This window comes from Myxine glutinosa, chromosome 8, assembly GCF_964187855.1.
Source record: "Myxine glutinosa chromosome 8, kmMyxGlut1.1, whole genome shotgun sequence".
Lineage (NCBI taxonomy): Eukaryota > Metazoa > Chordata > Myxini > Myxiniformes > Myxinidae > Myxine > Myxine glutinosa.
The window spans coordinates 46722917-46747855 of NC_136268.1; the positions used below are offsets into that span (position 1 = coordinate 46722917).

Here is a 24939-nt window from a genome sequence, read left to right on the forward strand (position 1 = left end):
GTGCCAGCTTAGGATCCTAGGATCCTGGGTTCGAATCCCGGTCGATCGCTGAATTAACGCCAGGGGGGTTGACTCAGCCTGTCATCCTTCCGAGGTCGGCAAATTGAGTACCAGTTCACTGGTAATTTCCTGTTTGGCGTAAAAAGGCGACAAAAAGGGTTGGCGGCAGGAAGGGCATCCGGCCGTAAAACATTGCTTTAAAAAGGGGACCAAAAAACAACAACAACCACGGTCCCCGAAAAAGGCGAACCCCCGCTTGCGGGGAAAAATGGCCTCTAAAGGTGGTTTTTTATTTATTTTTATATCGTATTATACAAACATACAGCAAATACACATTCGAATAATAACAATGCACCGTTTTTCAATAATATTTTGTAAAAAATGTCTATTACAACTATGTCTATGTCTATCACTAGTTGGAGAGCTATCGCTAGTTGGAGAGCTTTTCTTGCCTCCTGAGGCATCCCACAGCCTTTTCTTTGTCACTGACATTGAGGACATGAGCTTTCAATAGAATGTTAGCTAAAGTAGTACATGCTGCATTATTACTAGCTAAAGGTGCATCTACAAAGGATAACAGCTCAGCAAAATGAAAGCGGCAACGCATTTTAGTCATGCCATGCAAATTATAGGCATTATGTACAAAGAAGACGGTTGACATAGTCGGCACACTCAGTCCACCTCTATTCAAATTATCTAGGAACTCAGATGACACCTCGTTACCTGGCTTGTGTACTCATAGGTGTTTACCTGATCAGTTATGGATCTAATCTGGGACCGTTTTGAGAGCAAGCTGTTCTTTTGCAAAGGAAAAAGTCGTTTGGGCACCTCAATGCCATCTTTCTCAACTCTATTCAAGAATAGGAATCCAAAAGGTGAGCTGACTTGTTGGAAATGAAAGAACTGCCTGACAGTTTGTCCAGTAGCGTCAGTTATTGATAGGTACAGGTTTTTCTGGTCTTTTATGATGTTAAAGCCAGGAAAATAGGAGCTGATTTTGGCGCAGAAGTGGTCGAAATCTTGGATCTTGTCTGCAGCCTCAGCAGCTGCATGCACCTTCTTAGTTCTTGATTCTGATGTAGAAGATGATGTTGGGCGTGGGGCTGAAGTAACCTGCTTCAAAACTGATTTCGGTAATCTAGGAAATATTGATGGGGGTTCTTTGGGTCGCTTGCCACCCTTAACTGACACCCATTTACAATTGAAATGTGTCTCACAAATATATATCTCCTTCAAGCGCCTCAAGCTTTCTTTCTCATTCGGCATTGCCAATATCCATCTCTCCCTCTCCTCAGGATCTTTAGGGAAGGATAGGACCTTTACATAAGGCGTCCCATCATAGTTTCCTTTACAGCCAAAGCAGCTGCAACGACGTGGCATCTTGTCATGAAAGCAGGAAACAAAACAAAGATCCTGTGAGATCACCAGCTGGACAGTTTCTGAAAGAGAAGAGAAACATATTATTTTGCTGATTTCCGATATTAAATGTGAAATATCACAATTAATTTTAAAATAAATAATAATTAATACACAAATCAAAAAAATTAAAAACAAAATTGTTTAAAAATAAAGTTGCCAAATGGAAAAAAATAATGTATATTCAAATCATTTTTTCGAGGGAAACTAATCTGTTATAATACAGACTATTATATTTTATTTATTTATTTATTATTTTATTACATAAATTACATGTCATATGTCAATTTCATTGCAATCCATCCAATAGTAAAGTGCTGTGGTATTTGCATAGAAAATGAGGCATTCATAGAAAACGAGATAGAAAATGGGAACTCAGACTCAAGTTACAAACCCCGAGGTCGTGACATTCCAGTCCTTCTCTAAAGGAGTCTATGATGCATATGCATTTATGCAGTATGTATGCATATGTATTTAAGAGAAGAAGAAGAAGGAGAAGCTTGCAATTTGCCTGCTGGCTTTAAATGGGAGGAAAACTATTTTTCAATTTTAATCTGAATTTACTGTAAGCAAAACGTCCTGTAAGCGATTACTGCATAATTAATTACTTTGGTTCATTGAAAACATGACCAAATATACAGTGATAAACCCCGATAATGGGAATGCAATTCCTTTTGAAATTAAAGGCCTGAACAAAACTTTTAAAATTGGCATTTTTGTCTGACAGCTGAAAGAAGATTGGATGTACGTGGCTATGGTGGTTGATCGGATCTTCCTGCTGGTGTTTATCCTATTCACCTTGCTTGGCACTGTTGGAATATTTGTTGAAGTAAGTTATAATGTAGCGCCCAGTGAACCGTTCTGAAACTTAGAGCGAGGAACATGAACAGACTTCCTCATATGTCCAAGTTCCAATTGTATTCCCTTCTAAGCAAGAGATTTGTTGGAGTTGAGGCAATGTCGTTTTGAGAAGAAAGTACAGGGTCATGATGCAACCCAATTCCCATGTTGTGTGGAAAGTGCTTCAGTCAATAAATAGGAAGTGAAGAAAACTTGTTTCATTATCGATAAACACATGTATTTAAATTTTGTTTTTTGTTTTACAATAATAAAGCTTTCCTTCACAATTGTCATGGTACGCAAACTCATTATTGGTAACACTCTTGACACCAGTTGCTGCACTCTCCAGAAACATCTCACTGAGATCTGAAGGATGGAATTTGATGGTTTTAATTATTTTTTTAAAGCAAACTCCAAGCATCAGTGGCAGCACAAAAAAGGTGCAAAAACAGATCCTTGCAACTACAGACCAATCAGCCTTCTCCCAATTATCAGCAAAGTCATGGAATCCATCACTGCTTCGGATATCAAATCTTTCCTCTTCTCCAATGGCTTGATTTCTGATCATCAATTTGGTTTCAGACCAGGTCACTCTACTCTGGACATGCTGTTCTGCTGTCTCAACAATGGATGGAGGTCCTCAATGCCAAACAGGAAATTAGAGCCGTCTCCCTTGACATATCACGTGCCTTCGATACGGTCTGGCACCCCGCTCTGCTCACCAAACTCTCCTCCTATGGTATCCATGGAAATCTCCAAGCATGGCTTGCGGACTTCATCTCTGGTCGTAGTCAATGTGTGGCCCTGAATGGGTTTCTCTCATCTCCCCTTCTTGTTCAGGCTGGATTCAGGCTGGTTCAGGCTGGACACCAAGGCAGTGTTCTGGGCCCTGTGCTTTTTCTGGTCTTCATCAATGATCTCTCTGACTCTCTTGAAAATCCTATCTCTTTGCTGATAACTCCACTCTCTGCCGCTCCATTCCTCATCCCTCAGATCGGCAGTCTGCAGCCTCCTCACTCTCTGCAGACCTGGACAAAATCAGACTGGTCAAACAAGTGGAACATGTCTTTCAATCCTGACAAATCTCACACTCTTACTTTGTCTCTCCAAAAAGACCGACTGGACAACCCTCCCATCTACTTTCTGAACAATCCTCTCCAAGAAGTTCTATCACTCAAGCTTTTGGGTCTCACTATCTGCCATGATCTTTCTTGGGAAAACCACATTTCCAAGCTGGCCTCCAAAGCCAGTCGCCGACTGGGCATCCTCCGTCGTGCGAAGTCTTTCCTTGGCACACCTGTGCTCCCCTCACCACATACAAGGCTTTCATCCGCAGCTCAATGGAATACTGTTCTCCCATCTGGGCCGGTGCTCCTGCCTCACACCTAGCTCGGCTTCACGCTGTTGAAACCAAAGCTTTCAGAATCATTTGAATCTCCCGCGATGAAGCTAACTCCGAGGGCCTTTCACTTTCTCACCGCAGGCAGGTTGGTGGTCTTTCTGTCTTCTACCGACTCCTCTCCGGCCTTTCTCCCCCAGCTCTCTCTGGGCTCTGTCCCCCAAATATTCCTACAGGTCGAACAAGATCTGCCAGCAACCCTCTTATGGTTAAACTGCCAAAATCAAGACTGTCTGCTCACCTTCACTCTTTCATTCCTCTTTTCTCCCGCCTCTTGAACATACTCCCCCACTCTCTTCAATCGCACTCCTCCCTCCAGGTCTTTAAAACAGCTGTTCACCATCATCTCTCATCTTTCCCCATCCAAAACCTTGATCTTTTCTAAATAGTGCATCTATGGTCGGGCCGTATTTTTATTACGTACGCACGGAAGTAGTGAGCTAAACAAATAAAATAAAATAAATCTGTGTAAAGTGTTGTGTTCGTATTGATTTTAAAATCTCAACACTTTTCTGAGGAATTTGTTAAATTTTCTCAGCAGTTTTCATTCTGAAATAAATAACGTGAGAACTACCGATGAAACAACAACAACAACACGAAAAAGTACGATGGTGGAAACCAGCCTCGCTGTTACATTAAGCATTGATAATTCTACCTCAGCGCTAAATCAGCCAATGCTGTAAGGACAATTCCTTGAAATGATTTCATTTTACATCTTATTTCTCACAATATGTCGATATGATATCTTTTAAGCGTTATTGCTAGTTATCCAAGTATAATTATTGCTACATTACACGAGCTGACATCCATCAATCCCCAATGGCGTGCGCTGTTACACAGGCCCCCCAATTATGCATACAAATAATTTCCGATGCAAATACAAAGACATCGTAACGTGAAACGCGAAAGCGAACAAACTCACTTTGACGAGGATTTTTCGGGTTTATGATTCACGAAGTACGGGAATAAACCGAAGCGATAGGCCCACCCAGCTTCGGCGAGGCCTCGTCCGGCGGCCAGGAGGCCTCGTTGCTCCGAGGATGTCTCGGGAGGCGAAGCGGGAAACTATCGGGAGGAGAAAACGAGGTAAACAACACGAGCATTGAATCCAACGAAGGGCGCTCATCCGATACACCGCCCAAGCGTTGCCCCGCGGGCACGGCCCTACGAAGCGGGCCTTCTGCCAACTATAACCTTTGAAAGCCTCGACACTTAAACATCATACATCGTGCGAAGACAATCGTTACCGAAGCAGAGCGGAGTTTCTCCACAGCCGAGGAACGGTAAGACTAAGAGTGCACAACCGGCGATCGTAGAACGGTCGCGTGTCCGCGGTGTGAGCGGGATTTTAATCAGAATTCTAGTCGAGTAGGCCGCACTGTATTCCGATCCTGTATCCCAGCACGTTCGTCTGAGCCAGGGATTCATGGTCAATGTTTCTATTTCCTTTGTTTATTTGTTTCATTCTGGAATATATGATCGATACTGGAACACACGTGATCGATACTGTATGTGTGTTTAGAAAACCGACGTGGTGAGATGGATGACGTCGACGTTAAAGTGGAAGAAAGCTTCGACGATGGAAACGTCATTGCGACGTTCATAGACGTGGGGCAAGAAGAACAAATCGGTGAGAGCGTCTTCCTCGTCGCTGCAATGAGAATGGATGAACGTGGAGAGGATTCTTCCCCTTTCGGAGTGTGTTCATTTACCAAGCAGCTTGCTAGCGCTCGCCAAGCTAGCCGTTCCTTATCAAGCTAGCAAGCTGCTTAGTGATGGAACACCCCCACCACCACCACAGCCCCGCTCCACCACCACCACCACCACCACCACCGCCCCGCTCCCCCACCACCACCATCCCGCTCTCACACCACCACCATCCCGCTCTCACACCACCACCATCCCGCTCTCACACCACCACCATCCCGCTCTCACACCACCACCATCCCGCTCCCCACCACCACCACCACCATCCCGCTCCCCACCACCACCATCCCGCTCCCCACCACCACCTTGCTCCCCTACCACCACCACCCCGCTCCCCTACCACCACCACCCCGCTCTCCACAACCACCCTGCTCTCCACCACCACCCCGCTCCCCCACCACCACCACCCCGCTCGCCAACACCACCCCGCTCCCCCACCACCACCACCACCCCGCTCCCCCACCACCACCACCACCCCGCTCCCCCACCACCATCATCACCACCCCGCTCCACCACCACCACCCCGCTCCACCACCACCACCCCACTCCCCCACCACCACCCTCCCCTCCCCCACCACCACCCTCCCCTCCCCCACCACCACCCTCCCCTCCCCCACCACCACCCTCCCCTCCCCCACCACCACCACCACCCTCCCCTCCCCCACCACCACCACCCTCCCCTCCCCCACCACCACCACCACCCTCCCCTCCCCCACCACCATCATCACCACCCCGCTCCACCACCACCACCACCACCATCATCACTCCCCTCCCCCACCTCCACCACCACTCCCCTCCCCCACCACCAACACCACCCCGCTCCCCCACCACCACCCCGCTCCCCCACCACCACCACCACCCCGCTCCCCCACCACCCCGCTCCCCCACCACCACCACCACCCCCGCTCCCCCACCACCATCATCACCACCCTCCCCTCCCCCACCACCACCACCACCACCCTCCCCTCCCCTCCCCCACCACCACCACTCCCCTCCCCCACCACCACCACCACTCCCCTCCCCCACCCCCACCACCACTCCCCTCCCCCACCACCACCACCACTCCCCTCCCCCACCACCACCACCACTCCCCTCCCTCACCACCACCACCCCGCTTTCCCACCGCCGCCACCCCGCTTCCACACCGCCACCACCCCGCTCCCCCACCACCACCAACACCCACTCCCCCACCACCACCATCCCGCTCCCCCACCACCACCATCCCGCTCCCCACCACCACCATCCCGCTCCCCACCACCACCACCACCCCACTTGCCAACACCACCCCGCTCCCCCACCACCCCGCTCCCCCACCACCACCATCACTACCCGCTCCACCACCACCACCATCCCCCCACCACCATCACCCCCCCTCCCCCACCACCACCACCACCACCACCCCCTCCCCCACCACCACCACCACCACCACCCCCCCTCCCCCACCACCACCACTCCCCTCCCCCACCACCACCACCACCCCCTCCCCCACCACCACCCCCCTCCCCCACCACCACCACCACCACCCCGCTTCCCCACAGCCACCACCCCGCTCCCCCACAGCCACCACCCCGCTCCCCCACAGCCACCACCCCGCTCCCCCACCACCACCACCCCGCTCCCCCACCACCACCACCCCGCTTCCCCAACATCACCACCACCCCGCTTCCCCAACATCACCAACACCCCGCTCCACCATCACCACCGCCCCTTCTCCCCCCCCCCCCCCCCCAGGTATTAAGAAGTATGGGAGAAGTCGACCATGTATGCAGAGGTTGTGCTTGATGTAAGTGAGTTCGTGAACAAAGTACAATACTTCAGTCACAGTGGAGCGTTCATCAGGGACTACGCAGCTTGTTTTTCCCATACGCATCAGAGTTGAGGAGGCTGAGCAGCCAAGGGGGACATTCCGGGTTTGCATTGTGGCTTGACCCCGATTAACCGGACCAGCACTGGGTGCGGCTTTCTCGGCCACATTGGATAGGAGGTCCAACTTCTGGGCTAAGCAGCCCATTGAAGGGCATGAAGGGCTTCATGGATTGTGGTCATCACTTCAATCTTGAGGACTTTGCCATTAGCCTGATGCACTTTATTTATTCTTCCAAACATGAAAATTTTCTTTCATGAAAAATATGTGACCATCTCAGCCATGTTTCCTCCCCACACCCTCACGCACCTTAAATACACACAAAGTGATGTTATCGGTGCCTCTCAAAGTGCGGCCTCAACCCCTTGGCCTGCTTGATGCAGTCAGTGTAAATGAGCCTACAACGAGCCATAAATACCCTACTAGAAGGTTGGGACAGCACATACCTTCAGAAACACAAGACTTTTGACCCTCATCCACTTCCACCCCTCTCCTGACCTCTCATAAGGATATTTTAGACCTGGTCACACACATGCTGTGTTGTACCTGATGAAGGGTTTTGAAGGTGTTCAAGTATGTCTGGGCCTTTATTTATTTTATTTTTTTGGGAAATTTTGAGTATATTTGTGGCTCAGCATTATCCGTTGCTGTGGTTTATGCATACTGTATTTTCTTTTTTGTGAGGAGGATTTTGTCTCACTACAAACTGTACTTTGCACTAGAAAATGCTGCTTATCAAAAGATTTGTTTTGATAACACGGCCTCTCTTGGTTTTTGTAGAATTGCTCTAGTGTCCTCATTTATTTGCTGGGTGAACACTTGCATTTTAGAAATGTCGTTGTATGACTTAACACTCCAAGCTGTATCATTTATCTCTCTCCCTCTCTCCCTCTCTCCCTCTCTCCCTCTCTCCCTCTCTCCACCTCTCCCCTCTCCCCCTCTCCCTCTCTCCCCATCTCCCCTCCCTCTTTTCTTTCCCCTCTCTCTCTCCCTCTCTACCCCCACTCCCTCATCCTCTCCCCTCTCCCTCTCCCTCTCTACCCCCACTCCCTCATCCTCTCCCCTCTCCCTCTCTACCCCCACTCGCTCATCCTCTCCCCTCTCCCTCTCTCTCCTCCCTATCTGTTATAAAGGTACAGCTGTGGCTGAAGAATGTGTGACTGAAACTTTCAAACCTATATCTGACAGCAATGTTGAAGACATCGTCAAGGTTTTTATCTGCAAGGCTGAAGATGAAAGTTCTGGTAAGTTTGGAAAGTTTGATATATGAATTCCTAGTTTTGAAAAGGTTCATGTTTTGTTGTTGTTTTTGTTGTTGTTGTTATGTGCGTGCGTATATATGTACTAGCTGTTGAAAGGTAAACAGCATTGCCATGCAACGCAGGATCCCTCCTTCCACCTCTTCCCCTTCCTCATACCACCCCATCCCCTGCCTCCTGCCTTCCTACCCCCTTCCTCCGAACACCCACCTCTCCCCTTCCCCTTCCTCCTCCGGGCTCTCTCTCCGGCCCTTCCCTTCTCCCACCCCGGCTCCTCGCGCCAGACTCCTAACCCACCTCTTCCCCTCCCTCCTCCTCCCATTCCCTCCCCTCCGAGAGCTAGACCGTTTGGAGCGAGCGTGTACCAGTAGCCCTGCCATGGTGTGGGGATTCATTGCTTTGCAGCCACTGAAAACTTTTTTCAATTCTCTCTTAAACTCGTAGTTTATTTGGCCTGTTGCTTTACTCATTCTATTCCTCTAATTTATTTTACCTTCCTAACATTCGGGGATGTTCTCACGGAGAACCGAGCCACGGTATCGCCACAGAAGCTTGAAGAGATAGAAGCTTGTTGAGCGCTCATAAAGTGGTTTTAGCACCCAGGCAAGCACTCCAACGAAACGGTCCACCCGTTGCTTCCCTGAATATGGTGGAGGGATGATCTTCTTCTTTGTAAGTTTTATGGTGTTTCAGAGTATGCGCCACATGCCCAGACATAACAGTGGTGAACATGAATGAATGAATGAATGAATGAATGAATGAATGATCGTTTTCTGGCCATTTTCCCCCACGAGAGCGGGGGTTAGCCCCATGACAATCATGGTTCCCTGTTTGAGGCAATGTTTTTATGGCCGGATGCCCTTCCTGACGCCAACCCTTAGTCGCCTCTTACGATGCGCAGGGATACGGTGTACCTATTCTAAATCGGGGTACACACCGTGATCATTCATCCCAGCAAGCTGGTACTCAATTTGCCGACCTCGGAAGGATGACAGGCCGAGTCAACCCCCCTGGCGTTAATTCAGCGATCGACCGGTAGCGATTTAGACTTCCGACTAATTAATTAATTTTTTTTGTATTGGGACGGATGATCCCAGCTTATTTGAGCATCCTGTGTCTGAGTGGCGACCCGTCCAGGATTGTGCCCAATAGCCTAAAAACTGCTTCGGCAACCCTGTACATCATCACGACGCAAAAAGGAGTGGTCATCATCATCATCATCAGTTATAATAATTGCTATTGCTTTAAATGTTGCAGATTTCACACCAGATTTCGACACTAAATTTACTCCTCGAGATGCAATCCTGAAGTGCATAATAATATTTCAATCATATACTTTAATTAGACTGTGAGAAGCCATCATGGAAAATCACATCATTAAAGCATAAAGATAGCTCCAAGCTCCTAATTTGAAAAATATAGCATGTACAATAGCAATTTATACAGCGATTCTTAGATATGAAGATCAGGCATTCGATGATGTAAGGAAAGTGAAAAAATAAATTTCTTTTGAGTGCTTATGCTTCAGTCACATTTGGCTCGGCGGCCGTAGGGTCTAAAAAATCTACGGCCACTAGCAATTCTAGGGCGGCCGCAGTATTTCCACAGTCACACAATGTAGCAGTCACATATGTTTTTATTTTTCGGGTAGCCGCACGGGGTATTTATAAATTGTGGAGACCGAAAACGTGGGGGTGCCGTACGGTCTTTGATTTGATGTCGCACGGTGACCTTAGGGCAGCGGTCGGGAACCTATGGCTCGCGAGCCATATATGGCTCTTCCGGTGACGGCATATGGCTCCCAGACAATTTTGAGTTGAAAAAAAAAAAAAAAAAAAAAAAATCAGTTTGGAACTGATTTTAAAATACTTGTGATATTTCTTAATAATACTGTGTCATTTTAAAGTAAACAGAAATTAGTTTTGAAGATAAATTTCACGGGTCACCCGTGGGTCGGGTCGGGAACCAATGGCTCGCGAGCATGTCCGCGTCATTGTAAAGGTGAAGAAATCAATTTTATCAGATAGCCAACTAGTTTATCCGCTTCAACCCTTGTAATGGAAAAGATGGCGAAAAGAAAAAAAGACGATGATTACCGTGCATTCCAGGCTGCGTGGACAGAGGAATTTGCATTTGGTGAGAGAGCAGGATCTGCGGTATGTCTAATATGCAATGATAAAATTGCATCGATGAAACGGTCAAATATAAAGCGGCACTTCGATACGCACCATGCTTCATTTGCATCGAAATATCCAGCGGGGGACAGCAGGAAAAGGGCATGCGAGGAGCTACAGCGGAGAGTGCAGACGAGTCAGCAGCAACTACGTGTGTGGACCAAGCAAGGTGACGGGAATTCCGCTAGCTTTGCGGGTGCTTTGGCAATAGTAAGGAATGGAAAGCCATTCACAGATGGCGAGTATGCCAAAACATTCATGCTTGATGTGGCCAATGAACTGTTTGATGACTTCCCAAATAAAGACAAGATAATCAAACGAATAAAAGACATGCCCCTGTCAGCAAGAACTGTGCACGATCGTAGCATCATGATGGCAAATCAAGTCGAGGAAACACAAATTAAGGACATAAACGCCGGGACATACTTTTCTCTCGCGTTAGATGAGTCAACAGACGTTAGCCATCTATCTCAGTGCAGTATAATTGCCAGGTATGCTGCAGGTGACACACTGCGTGAGGAAAGCTTGGCTGTTTTGCCAATGAAAGGGACAACAAGAGGAGAGGATTTATTCACGTCTTTCATGGAGTTTGCTAACGAAAAAAAACTACCGATGGATAAACTTATTTCTGTCTGTACTGATGGTGCACCCTGTATGTTGGGGAAGAACAAAGGATTTGTAGCGCTTCTCCGTGAACATGAAAAGAGAGCCATCCTAAGTTTTCATTGCATCCTGCACCAGGAGGCGCTTTGCGCTCAGACGTGTGGCCAGGAGCTTGGTGAGGTGATGTCGCTGGTCATTCGAGTGGTCAACTTTATTGTTGCCCGAGCTTTAAATGATCGCCAGTTTAAAGCTCTGTTAGAAGAAGTTGGGAATCATTATCCCGGTCTGCTTTTACACAGCAACGTGTGTTGGTTGTCAAGGGGGAAGGTGCTCAGCCGTTTTGCAGCTTGCCTGAGTGAAATCCGGACTTTTCTTGAAATGAAAGGCGTCAAGCATCCTGAGCTAGACAACACTGACTGGCTCCTGCAGTTTCACTATCTCGTGGACATAACTGGCCATCTGAACCAGCTCAATGTGAAAATGCAAGGTATTGGAAATACAATCTCATCCCTTCAACAAGCAGTGTTTGTATTTGAAAGCAAGCTGGAAGTCTTTCTCAGGGACATTGAAACAGGTCGTCTTCTGCACTTTGAAAGACTGCAACAATTTAGAGATGCATGCTTAGCAAGTGACTCCACTCAACATCTGGATCTCCAGCAGCTAGCTGGCTTTACGTCCAATCTCCTGCAGTCATTCAAAGCACGTTTTGGAGAATTTCGTGCGCGCACTGGTCTTTTCAAGTTCATCACTCATCCACATGAGTGTGCAGTGGACAAAATCGACCTGACATGCATCCCCGGGGTCTCTATCGGAGACTTTGAGCTGGAAGTTGCTGACCTGAAGGCATCAGACATGTGGATGAGTAAGTTCAAGTCACTTAATGGAAAGTTGGAAAGTCTTGCGCGACAGCGAGCAGAGCTGGCGAGGGAACACAAGTGGACAGAAATGAAAAATCTTCAACCTGAAGACCAGCTGATTCTTAAAACTTGGAATGAGCTTCCTGTGACATACCACACAATGCAGCGTGTGAGTATTGCCGTATTGACCATGTTTGGCTCTACATATGCATGTGAGCAGTCATTCTCGCATATGAGGAACATTAAGACCAACCTACGCTCACGTTTAACTGATGGAAGCCTCAACGCCTGCATGAAGCTCAACCTCACCACGTATGAACCAGACTACAAGGCCATCAGCAAAACCATGCAGCACCAGAAGTCGCATTAAAAGTAAGACATATTTAATTTATTATACGTTAAAAATACTTTCTGGCTCTCAATGAAATATATTTAGAAATATTTGGCTTTTATGGCTCTCCCAGTCAAAAAGGTTCCTGACCCCTGCCTTAGGGCATCCCTGCGGCGGCCATATAATTTTCAAGGCAGACGCAAGGTAGCCTCAAGGTGCCCGCAGGGGGGCCCTAGGGCGAACGTGCGGCTAGACGGACGGTAACGAGTGGGTATATATACCAGTTCTTTTTCATATGTATAACAGCACTTACAGTTGTCATGGCTACGGCTTGTCGAATTGCTACGGCCACCCTAGAAATGAAAAAAGTTATAACTCCGCGCTATCATTCCACGGCGACCCCTATGGCCTGTAAAAGATAGCCATACGCCCTAGGGCCACCCTGAGGCCACCTCAGAAACTCTGCGGCCGCCGCACGTTTCTGTCAATTTAGGGGGGGGTACGGCCGCCGTATCCTAGCCCGAGAGCAAATGTGACTGAGGAGTAAATCGTGCAGACACCGTTGCGGCTGTTCCAAGGCAAGGCATTTTTGAGCAGGCTGAAAAAGCTTAAGACCCCTGCGATTGATAGTGGATTGACCAAGGATAAAGCCTGTTTTTGTTTTAATTTAATAATCTGTTAATTATCTTCAAAAGGGGTGTTTGAAAACACCCAAATGCCTGCTTTGCATTCATGCACTCCTTTGGATAGGTGGGGGTTTGTGTCGTGTTTATTTGGTCGGTGGGTAGGTGAGGGTTTGTATCGTGTTTGTTTGATCGGTAGATGGGTGGGGGTTTGTGTCGTGTTTGTTTAATCGGTAGATGGGTGGGGGTTTGTGTCGTGTTTGTTTAATCGGTAGATGGGTGGGGGTTTGTGTCATGTTTGTTTCATCGGTAGATGGGTGGGGGTTTGTGTCATGTTTGTTTGATTGGTAGATGGGTGGGCGTTTGTGTCATGTTTGTTTAATCGGTAGATGGGTGGGGGTTTGTGTCATGTTTGTTTAATCGGTAGATGGGTGGGGGTTTGTGTCATGTTTGTTTAATCGGCAGATGGGTGGGGGTTTGTGTCATGTTTGTTTAATCGGTAGATGGGTGGGGGTTTGTGTCATGTTTGTTTAATCGGTAGCTGGGTGGGGGTTTGTGTCATGTCTGTTTGATTGGTAGATGGGTGGGCGTTTGTGTCATGTTTGTTTAATCGGTAGATGGGTGGGGGTTTGTGTCATGTTTGTTTAATCGGCAGATGGGTGGGGGTTTGTGTCATGTTTGTTTAATCGGTAGATGGGTGGGGGTTTGTGTCATGTTTGTTTAATCGGCAGATGGGTGGGGGTTTGTGTCATGTTTGTTTGATTGGTAGATGGGTGGGCGTTTGTGTCATGTTTGTTTAATCGGTAGATGGGTGGGGGTTTGTGTCATGTTTGTTTAATCGGTAGATGGGTGGGGGTTTGTGTCATGTTTGTTTAATCGGCAGATGGGTGGGGGTTTGTGTCATGTTTGTTTAATCGGTAGATGGGTGGGGGTTTGTGTCATGTTTGTTTAATCGGTAGCTGGGTGGGGGTTTGTGTCATGTCTGTTTGATTGGTAGATGGGTGGGCGTTTGTGTCATGTTTGTTTAATCGGTAGATGGGTGGGGGTTTGTGTCATGTTTGTTTAATCGGCAGATGGGTGGGGGTTTGTGTCATGTTTGTTTAATCAGTAGATGGGTGGGGGTTTGTGTCGTGTTTGTTTGTTTGGTAGATGGGTGGGGGTTTGTATCGTGTTTGTTTGATTGGTAGATGGGTGGTGGTTTGTGTCATATTTGTTTAATCGGAAGATGGGTGGGGGTTTGTATCGTGTTTGTTTAATCGGTAGATGGGTGGGGGTTTGTATCGTGTTTGTTTAATCGGTAGATGGGTGGGGGTTTGTGTCATGTTTGTTTAATCGGTAGATGGGTGGGGGTTTGTGTCATGTTTGTTTAATCGGTAGATGGGTGGGGGTTTGTGTTGTGTTTGTTTGTTTGGTAGATGGGTGGGGGTTTGTTTCGTGTTTGTTTGTTTGGTAGATGGGTGGGGGTTTGTATTGTGTTTGTTTGTTTGGTAGCTGGGTGGGGGTTTGTGGCATGTTTGCTTGTTTGGTAGCTGGGTGGGGGTTTGTGGCATGTTTGTTTGTTTGGTAGATGGGTGGGGGTTTGTATCGTGTTTGTTTGATTGGTAGATGGGTGGTGGTTTGTGTCATGTTTGTTTAATCGGTAGATGGGTGGGGGTTTGTGTCGTGTTTGTTTGTTTGGTAGATGGGTGGGGGTTTGTATCGTGTTTGTTTGTTTGGTAGATGGGTGGGGGTTTGTATCGTGTTTATTTGGTCGGTGGGTAGGTAGGGGTTTGTGTCGTGTTTATTTGGTCGGTGGGTAGGTAGGGGTTTGTATCGTGTTTGATTGATTGGTAGATGGGTGGGGGTTTGTGTCGTGTTTGTTTGATTGGTAGATGGGTGGGGGTTTGTGTCGTGTTTGTTTAATCGATAGATGGGTGGGGGTTTGTGTCGTGTTTGTTTAATCGGTAGTTGGGTGGGGGTTTGTGTCGTGTTTGTTTGATTGGTAGATGGGTGGTGGTTTGTGTCATGTTTGTTTAATCGGTAAATGGGTGGGGGTTTGTGTCGTGTTTGTTTGTTTGGTAGATGGGTGGGGGTTTGTGTCGTGTTTGTTTGTTTGGTAGATGGGTGAGGGTTTGTATCGTGTTTGTTTGTTTGGTAGATGGGTGGGGGTTTGTATCGTGTTTGTTTGTTTGGTGGATGGGTGGGGGTTTGTATCGTGTTTGTTTGTTTGTTTGGTAGATGGGTGGGGGTTTGTATCATGTTTGTTTAATCGGTGGATGGGTGGGGGTTTGTGTCGTGTTTGTTTGTTTGATAGATGGGTGGGGGTTTGTGTCGTGTTTGTTTGTTTGGTAGATGGGTGGGGGTTTGTGTCGTGTTTGTTTGTTTGATAGATGGTTGGGGGTTTGTGTCGTGTTTGTTTGTTTGGTAGATGGGTGGGGGTTTGTGTCGTGTTTGTTTGTTTGGTAGATGGGTGGGGGTTTGTGTCGTGTTTGTTTGTTTGGTAGATGGGTGGGGGTTTGTATCGTGTTTGGTAGATGGTTAGGGGTTTGTGTCGTGTTTGTTTGTTTGGTAGATGGGTGGGTGTTTGTTTCGTGTTTGTTTGTTTGGTAGATGGGTGGGGGTTTGTGTCGTGTTTGTTTGTTTGGTAGATGGGTGGGTGTTTGTGTCATGTTTGTTTAATCGGTGGATGGGTGGGGGTTTGTGTCGTGTTTGTTTGTTTGGTAGATGGGTGGGGGTTTGTATCGTGTTTGTTTGTTTTGTAGATGGGTGGGGGTTTGTATCGTGTTTGTTTAATCGGTAGATGGGTGGGGGTTTGTATCGTGTTTGTTTAATCGGTAGATGGGTGGGGGTTTGTGTCATGTTTGTTTAATCAGTAGATGGGTGGGGGTTTGTGTCGTGTTTGTTTAATCGGTAGATGGGTGGGGGTTTGTGTCATGTTTGTTTGTTTGGTAGATGGGTGGGGGTTTGTATCGTGTTTGTTTAATCGGTAGATGGGTGGGGGTTTGTATCGTGTTTGTTTGATTGGTAGATGGGTGGGGGTTTGTGTCATGTTTGTTTGATTGGTAGATGGGTGGGAGTTTGTATCGTGTTTGTTTGATTGGTAGATGGGTGGGGGTTTGTGTCGTGTTTGTTTGATCGGTAGAGGGGTGGGAGTTTGTGTCATGTTTGTTTGTTTGGTAGATGGGTAGGGGTTTGTGTCTTGTTTGTTTGAGCGGTCAGTAGGTGGGGATTGTGTCGTGTTTGTTTGGTCGGTGGGTAGGTAGGGGTTTGTATCGTGTTTGTTTGATTGGTAGATGGGTGGGGGGTCGTGTCGTGTTTGTTTGATTGGTAGATGGGTAGGGGTTTGTGTCTTGTTTGTTTGAGCGGTCAGTAGGTGGGGATTGTGTCGTGTTTGTTTGATCGGTCGGTAGGTGGGGATTGTGTCGTGTTTGTTTGATCGGTAGGTATGTGGGGGTTTGTGGTGTTTGTTTGGTTGGTGGGAGGTTGTGTTTTATGGTTGGGTAAGGGGTTGTGTTGTGTTTGTTTGTGGTGTTGTGTTGGTACTCATACATGTAACAAAAGGCTTTTTATTTAATCATCTCTACTATGTTGCTTTGTCAACTCATTTTCTAATATAAATTAAATGATTGTTAATGGCAATGTAAAACATTAGCCATTGTAATGGGAAAGGAAGGTAATATTAAAATGACTGCATATGAAATAGAACAGCACTGGTAGAGTGAGTGCATAGTTTTGCCTCGTGTGATCATTCTGAACAAAAATACCATAACTGAATATGTGACTACTTTAGACCGTGGGCCGAACAAGCAAAATGTGTTGTTTTTTTTACTTTCGTGACACACCGCTGGTATCTACCTGAAATTTAGAAATAGTTAAAAAATCACTTGTGAAGAATTCATGACTCGTCAGTGCAAAAAGTTGCACATTAATAATTAGTTATGCTAATTAGCAAAAAACTATAGCGCCATCTTGTGTCCATTCTTATATAGCCATGTATAACTGAATGGGAATTCTAAATATAAAGTATGTAGAGATGGGGAAACTGTCCAGGAGTGTGGGTGATCAAGGTCTCACACACACACACACACACACACACACACACACACACACACACACACACACACACACACACACACACACACACACACACACACACACACACACACACACACACACACACACACACACACACACACACACACACACACACACACACACACACACACACACACACACACACACACACACACACACACACACACACTCTCGTATAAAGTAAGGAAATGATACAATAATTTTTTACCAGTGGATGGCCATTCTAATTTAAATATGAAACTGAGTTTTTGGGGGTTTTTTTCTTCATCAACTGAAATTAATTAGCAAACTAGTTATCAAAGCTCTTATTAAAAAATGAATTGGAATGTTATTAAAGACATTATCAAACTAGTTATCAAAGCTCTTATTAAAAAATGAATTGGAATGTTATTAAAGACATTATCAAACTAGTTATCAAAGCTCTTATTAAAAAATGAATTGGAATGTTATTAAAGACATTATCAAACTAGTTATCAAAGCTCTTATTAAAAAATGAATTGAAATGTTATTAAAGACATTATCAAACGAGTTATCAAAGCTCTTATTAAAAAATGAATTGAAATGTTATTAAAGACATTATCAAACGAGTTATCAAAGCTCTTATTAAAAAATGAATTGGAATGTTATCAAAGACATTATCAAACGAGTTATCAAAGCTCTTGTTAAAAAATGAATTGGAATGTTTTTAAAGACATTATCAAACTAGTTATCAAAGCTCTTATTAAAAAATGAATTGGAATGTTATTAAAGACATTATCAAACGAGTTATCAAAGCTCTTATTAAAAAATGAATTGGAATGTTATTAAAGACATTATCAAACTAGTTATCAAAGCTCTTGTAGTCAGGGTCACTAGGTTTTTTTCATTCAAAATCATGGAAGATTAGCAAACCTATGCATTTTTGGAAACGTTATTACATGGAAAATCTGAAAATCAATGTTTACATTTGCCAATTCCGACCAATTCGATTCGACCAATCGACCAATTCCATTCGACCAATCGCTTCGATCGACCATTCGACCAATCGCTTCGATCGACCATTCGACCAATTTGATTCGATTCGATTCATCGAATTCGATTCGATCGACCATTCGACCAATTCGATTTGCCAATCAATTTGACCGACCTTTGCTTGTGTGGAACGGACTGTGAAAACGATGCGGACTATATTGTCGGATACGACACACAGGACAGTGATGACGAACTCTAAATGGCATAATCTGTAATCGTGTATGTTTGATGCCATTGACTGCCTGTGTATATTTTGTCATTGCCTGCCTGTGTAGATGTGAAGTTATACTGACTGCATGTGTATATATGATTTTGCTGACTGCCTGTGTATGTTTGGTGATATGAATTATTGTGACACATTTTGATGTTATTAACTGCCTGTACAAAATGATAACATGTATTTGATTATGCAACTTATCGCGAATATAAAGACAGTATTTTGCAATTCAAAACCTTTGATTCGTGTCTTACCTTTCCCCATAGCACTAATTTGATACTTTCATTGGATTCCTTGTCCCTAAAGGTGGTTGTTGTTTTTTATTTTTTATTTATTTTTTATTTTTTATTTTATTGGATTCCTTGTCCCTGAAAATATAGGTTTAGTATATTTTAAAAAGTTTTTAGGGTAATTAGAGGCAGACATAGAACAAAATATGTATTTTACAGTGGCCATTTTGAAAATCCAAAATGGCCGCCATACAGGTATCTCTCCAAATGTAAACATTGATTTTTAGTTTCCTTATGCTATAACCTTTCCAAAAATGTATAGGTTTGCTAATCTACCATGATTTTGAACGAAATATAATTTATTGACATAGTGAACCTGACTATTATTAAAAAAATATTTGGAATGTTATTAAAGACATTATCAAACTAGTTATCAAAGCTCTTATTAAAAAATGAATTGGAATGTTATTAAAGACATTATCAAACGAGTTATCAAAGCTCTTATTAAAAAATGAATTGGAATGTTATTAAAGACATTATCAAACTAGTTATCAAAGCTCTTATTAAAAAATGAATTGGAATGTTTTTAAAGACATTATCAAACTAGTTATCAAAGCTCTTATTAAAAAATGAATTGGATTATTATTAAAGACATTATCAAACGAGTTATTAAAGCTCTTATTAAAAAATGAATTGGAATGTTATTAAAGACATTATCAAACTAGTTATCAAAGCTCTTCTTAAAAAATGAATTGGAATGTTATTAAAGACATTATCAAACGAGTTATCAAAGCTCTTATTAAAAAATGAATTGGAATTTTATTAAAGACATTATCAAACGAGTTATCAAAGCTCTTATTAAAAAATGAATTGGAATGTTATTAAAGACATTATCAAACTAGTTATCAAAGCTCTTATTAAAAAATGAATTGGAATGTTATTAAAGACATTATCAAACGAGTTATCAAAGCTCTTATTAAAAAATGAATTGGAATGTTATTAAAGACATTATCAAACGAGTTATCAAAGCTCTTATTAAAAAATGAATTGGAATGTTATTAAAGACATTATCAAACTAGTTATCAAAGCTCTTATTAAAAAATGAATTGGAATGTTATTAAAGACATTATCAAACGAGTTATCAAAGCTCTTATTAAAAAATAAATTGGAATGTTTTTAAAGACATTATCAAACGAGTTATCAAAGCTCTTATTAAAAAATGAATTGGAATGTTATTAAAGACATTATCAAACGAGTTATCAAAGCTCTTATTAAAAAATGAATTGGAATGTTATTAAAGACATTATCAAACAAGTTATCAAAGCTCTTATTAAAAAATGAATTGGGATGTTATTAAAGACATTATCAAACTAGTTATCAAAGCTGTTATTAAAAAATGAATTGGAATGTTATTAAAGACATTATCAAACCAGTTATCAAAGCTCTTATTAAAAAATGAATTGGGATGTTATTAAAGACATTATCAAACTAGTTATCAAAGCTGTTATTAAAAAATGAATTGGAATGTTATTAAAGACATTATCAAACAAGTTATCAAAGCTCTTATTAAAAAATGAATTGGGATGTTATTAAAGACATTTTCAAACTAGTTATCAAAGCTGTTATTAAAAAATGAATTGGAATGTTATTAAAGACATTATCAAACGAGTTATCAAAGCTCTTATTAATAAATGAATTGGAATGTTATTAAAGACATTATCAAACTAGTTATCAAAGCTCTTATTAAAAAATGAATTGGAATGTTATTAAAGACATTATCAACGAGTTATCAAAGCTCTTATTAAAAAATAAATTGGAATGTTTTTAAAGACATTATCAAACGAGTTATCAAAGCTCTTATTAAAAAATGAATTGGAATGTTATTAAAGACATTATCAAACAAGTTATCAAAGCTCTTATTAAAAAATGAATTGGGATGTTATTAAAGACATTATCAAACTAGTTATCAAAGCTCTTATTAAAAAATGAATTGGAATGTTATTAAAGACATTATCAAACGAGTTATCAAAGCTCTTATTAAAAAATGAATTGGAATGTTATTAAAGACATTATCAAACCAGTTATCAAAGCTCTTATTAAAAAATGAATTGGAATGTTATTAAAGACATTATCAAACTAGTTATCAAAGCTCTTATTAAAAAATGAATTGGAATGTTATTAAAGACATTGTCAAACTAGTTATCAAAGCTCTTATTAAAAAATGAATTGGAATGTTATTAAAGACATTATCAAACAAGTTATCAAAGCTCTTATTAAAAAATGAATTGGGATGTTATCAAAGACATTATCAAACTAGTTATCAAAGCTCTTATTAAAAAATGAATTGGAATGTTATTAAAGACATTATCAAACTAGTTATCAAAGCTCTTATTAAAAAATGAATTGGAAGGTTATTAAAGACATTATCAAACGAGTTATCAAAGCTCTTATTAAAAAATGAATTGGAATGTTATTAAAGACATTATCAAACTAGTTATCAAAGCTCTTATTAAAAAATGAATTGGAATGTTATTAAAGACATTATCAAACTAGTTATCAAAGCTCTTATTAAAAAATGAATTGGAATGTTATCAAAGACATTATCAAACTAGTTATCAAAGCTCTTATTAAAAAATGAATTGGAATGTTATTAAAGACATTATCAAACTAGTTATCAAAGCTCTTATTAAAAAATGAATTGGAATGTTATTAAAGACATTATCAAATGAGTTATCAAAGCTCTTATTAAAAAATGAATTGGAATGTTATTAAAGACATTATCAAACTAGTTATCAAAGCTCTTATTAAAAAATGAATTGGAAGGTTATTAAAGACATTATCAAACGAGTTATCAAAGCTCTTATTAAAAAATGAATTGGAATGTTATTAAAGACATTATCAAACTAGTTATCAAAGCTCTTATTAAAAAATGAATTGGAATGTTATTAAAGACATTATCAAACTAGTTATCAAAGCTCTTATTAAAAAATGAATTGGAATGTTATTAAAGACATTATCAAACTAGTTATCAAAGCTCTTATTAAAAAATGAATTGGAATGTTATTAAAAATATTGTTTTGGAAACGGAGTACGGCACTCCCCTTGGGGGGGGGGGGGGCGGGGGGTTACTCCCCCTTCTATTTCCACTGGCCGTCTCCGCTCCTGAAGTTGCGCAGCTTCCTCCAGGGAGGCAGGTGAGCAACCACGTTCGAGACCGTGGACAAGATGTTATTTGCCGAGCGGATGGCAGCCCGCAGCTCGAACCATTAGCAGAAACTAGACCCGATTCTGAACGTTGGCCAAATCGTGCCACAGGTATCCAATGGGGAAATCACTAAAACGAAACGGATGTAAAGGAAAGAAGGCAAGGTAGGAACACACAACACACAACATGCATTTTAAGGCCATTTTCCCTGCTAGAGCGGGGGTTAGCCTTGCAGTCCCCATGACAATCTTCTCCATTTTGCCCTATTTTTCTAGGGAAGAACAAATATAATTTATTACTACTCTTATGTACAAGACCAAAAGTAACCAAGGAGAGGGAAAGATACGAAAATAAAGACAAAGGATGGAAGGATCAGAAGACACAGGGCAAATACTAACTTATCTAAACAGGCTTAACTTATACCGCAGGACAACACAGAAGACGGACGACAGTCAGACTTACACGGGGGGATGATGATAGGGATGAATGGCACGAAGGGGAGGAAAGTTCAGCTGGAGCAGGAGAATGGTCGGGCCGGGAGTGAGCAGCCGCCGCCCCTCCGCAGGCGTGTTCGCACGGCGCCGTCGCTTTGTGGCCGCAACTGCCGTCACCGCTGTCGACGCTCAAAGCTGCGGTGGTCAAAACTGCGGTTGGTTCAGCTCAGGTTTGTTCAAAGCTGCGGTTTGTTCAAAGCTGCGGTGGACTCCTTTTGGTGAACTCATCCCTTCTCTTAACTGAGGTGGGGGGCGCCGCGTGAAGGGTTATATAGGGCCACACCCTCGAATCTTCGCGAACCTGCCCGATCGTTCTTTCTCCGCCCTCTCAAGCCAAACCCCTCGTGCTTGGTTGGTTGATCGGCAAGGGCTCACTCCTCCTTCTGATGACGATGGGCGGGCCATGCCCTTCTTCCCCGAGTTAGAGCACATGGCAATGGCGGCGAATGCAGTTGGTAATAGAGGCAATGCACTTGACAGGGGATTCTACCTTATTTCAATTTGATGCAATGCAGTCAACTAATGGGAAACACAGCCTTAAACTAATACACATAATAAGGAAATAACTATTTAGAAGGGTATATGGTGGCCTACGTGCATGTATATGGACTAACTAAGAGGACGACCTTTGACCTTTACACACAAAACAGAGATATTTACAAGGAATCATTACACTACTCAGGGTGATATTTACAACAAGATTCTCAAATCCACAACACTGCACCCTCATCCTCTAGGTACGTGCTCGGGCCTATAAAACTTTAACCTAGTGTGACACGTAGGTGTAGTTCCCTCTACATTTAACCTGACCCTGAGTGTGACAGTTTTAAAACACAAATAAGTATGTCCCTCTGCTGCATTGCACCCGATCTAACAGATTCACGCCCACAGGATAACCGAATTGCGGTATGGTTTTCAAACTATACATGAACGGTGGGGAGCATTATTTACAAGTGACGCTGATTGTGCACAGTCACCAGCACCAATAAAGAGCACCAAAAAGCACCGGAGTGCACAGTCACCACAATTCAAATAAAAAAACCAAACCCCTGGTGCTGGTCTTCCTCTTCGGCTCCCTCTGCTGGCCATTGTTCTTCCTGATGTTGTCTTTCTTCATCTTCTTGGTTGCGGCCTATTTGGACATAAAAAGCACACAACGTGTCCATTTTTATTTATGGCCCACAGGGGCCGACAATGGGTGGTTCACCTGTGTGGCATAGGTGCCACGTTACCGAGGTCCGCAAGCAAGCTCTTCCTCTGGCCAACCTCTGGCCAACCAGCAGAGAGGCCATGCCCCAACCCGTGGGGTCCATGAGTGGTGCTCAGCCACAGACATGTGGTCCATAAGTAGTGCATCGATGCAAGCAGCTGGTTGTGGGGGTTCGGGCACACAATGGTGGACTCCCGCACGCTCCCCTCGGTGCCCAGAGAGCACGATCCATGGGTCGGGGAAGGAAGACAGAGAAGACAGGTGATTGAGGGGTAAGGTCACAAGGGTACACATCAATAAAGGCAATGCAAGGTGAGGTGCGCCTGGAGACTGAGCGGAGAAAAGCTCGTCCCTACCGTACGTCACCCCCCCCTGTTACCTACCCTACCCTTGCCCTTACCCCATATTTACAACAATTTACACATTACAAATCCGTCACTACCGTCACGTCTTCCCCATTTTTCCCCGATACCAAATTCGTCACAATCCCAGTAATCCAAAATTTGCCATCACCAATTCATCATCAATCCTCATAAGGAGGGAGAGATGGAACATCAGCACAATGTCACACCCACGTCATGATGTCGGATCGGGACTTAGAACTTGGGACTCAGAAGACTCAGAGAAAAGGAGCAACGGATATATTTATTAGAACTCGATTACACAAGCTTGCGGGGAGCAGGTGTCGCAGGAAGGTTCACATGAAATGACCAACACTACAACAAGATGCTCTGAAATAATTCGATTTAAACTTGCTTTATATAAGGAATATCGGGTGTGGTTTTAGCTCACAAGATACAGAGACAGAATGGGCTCATTGGCCCTCCCACCATAGTCCCATCCTGTTGTTCAGTTAGTTAGAGGAAGCTCATCAAGGCCACTCATAGTTTAACTCAGATAAGGAGATGGTCAGCCATATGTGGCAACATGTTTACAACTTTCTGTATAGAAACCTTGGTTGGGAAAGTACAAAAGGAGGGGACACTCGTAAATGTGTCAGCCCACAGGATATTGGCAAAGTCTAGAGGGAGGCTGAGAGATAACAGCTGCCACCAAGGCCAGGAAAGGGGAACAAGAGATTGTGTGTGCCCACACAGGCCAAGAGCTCACAAGCACAGAACTCCTTATTAGGATATTACACATCCTCAATGCACAAGAAAGGACTAAGTATTATATAAGAGTACAGCAATCAGTCAAAACAAAACATATAATTGGTTATACTTGGTAATTGGTAAAGCAGCAAGGATATACAAAGGGGGAGGGGCATTACAGCTCCCTACATACCGCCCTTTTGGATCTAAGATACAAAGTTATCTACGAGCCAATCAAAGGCCTTTATTTCAAACAAAGCAGAAACAAAACCGATCAGGAAAGCCATTCAACATATCACGCGAAGGCAGCCCAGTAAGCATGTCCCGTACCCAA

General features: G+C 43.6%; 2 protein-coding genes and 1 long non-coding RNA gene across 6 annotated transcripts in view; 2 read left to right on the plus strand and 1 right to left on the minus strand.

Moving 5' to 3' along the window:
* The window catches only part of CHRNB1 (cholinergic receptor nicotinic beta 1 subunit), an 89958-nt gene extending 87411 nt beyond the window's left edge, over positions 1-2547 (plus strand). For both annotated transcript variants that reach the window (XM_068098756.2, XM_078783221.1), the window contains one exon: positions 2144-2547. In XM_068098756.2, the coding sequence (XP_067954857.2) occupies positions 2144-2281 (138 nt within the window). In that variant the 3' untranslated portion in view covers positions 2282-2547. The remainder of the gene's footprint in view (positions 1-2143) is intronic.
* Positions 228-4869, minus strand: LOC137413361 (uncharacterized). The gene is made up of 2 exons (XR_010981669.2): positions 4578-4869; positions 228-1439 (listed from the first exon to the last, which is right to left on the minus strand). It is a non-coding gene; the product is annotated as an uncharacterized LOC137413361 (long non-coding RNA).
* LOC137418991 (zinc finger X-chromosomal protein) overlaps positions 4617-24939 on the plus strand; it is a 54691-nt gene continuing 34368 nt past the window's right edge. The window contains exons 1-3 of one of the 3 annotated variants that reach the window (XM_068105164.2): positions 4617-4938; positions 5178-5285; positions 8366-8470. In XM_068105164.2, the coding sequence (XP_067961265.1) occupies positions 5195-5285; positions 8366-8470 (196 nt within the window). In that variant the 5' untranslated portion in view covers positions 4617-4938; positions 5178-5194. Of the gene's footprint in view, positions 4939-5177; positions 5286-8359; positions 8471-24939 lie in introns of all 3 variants that reach the window. The other 2 variants (XM_068105163.2, XM_068105165.2) reach the window with 2 other exon arrangements.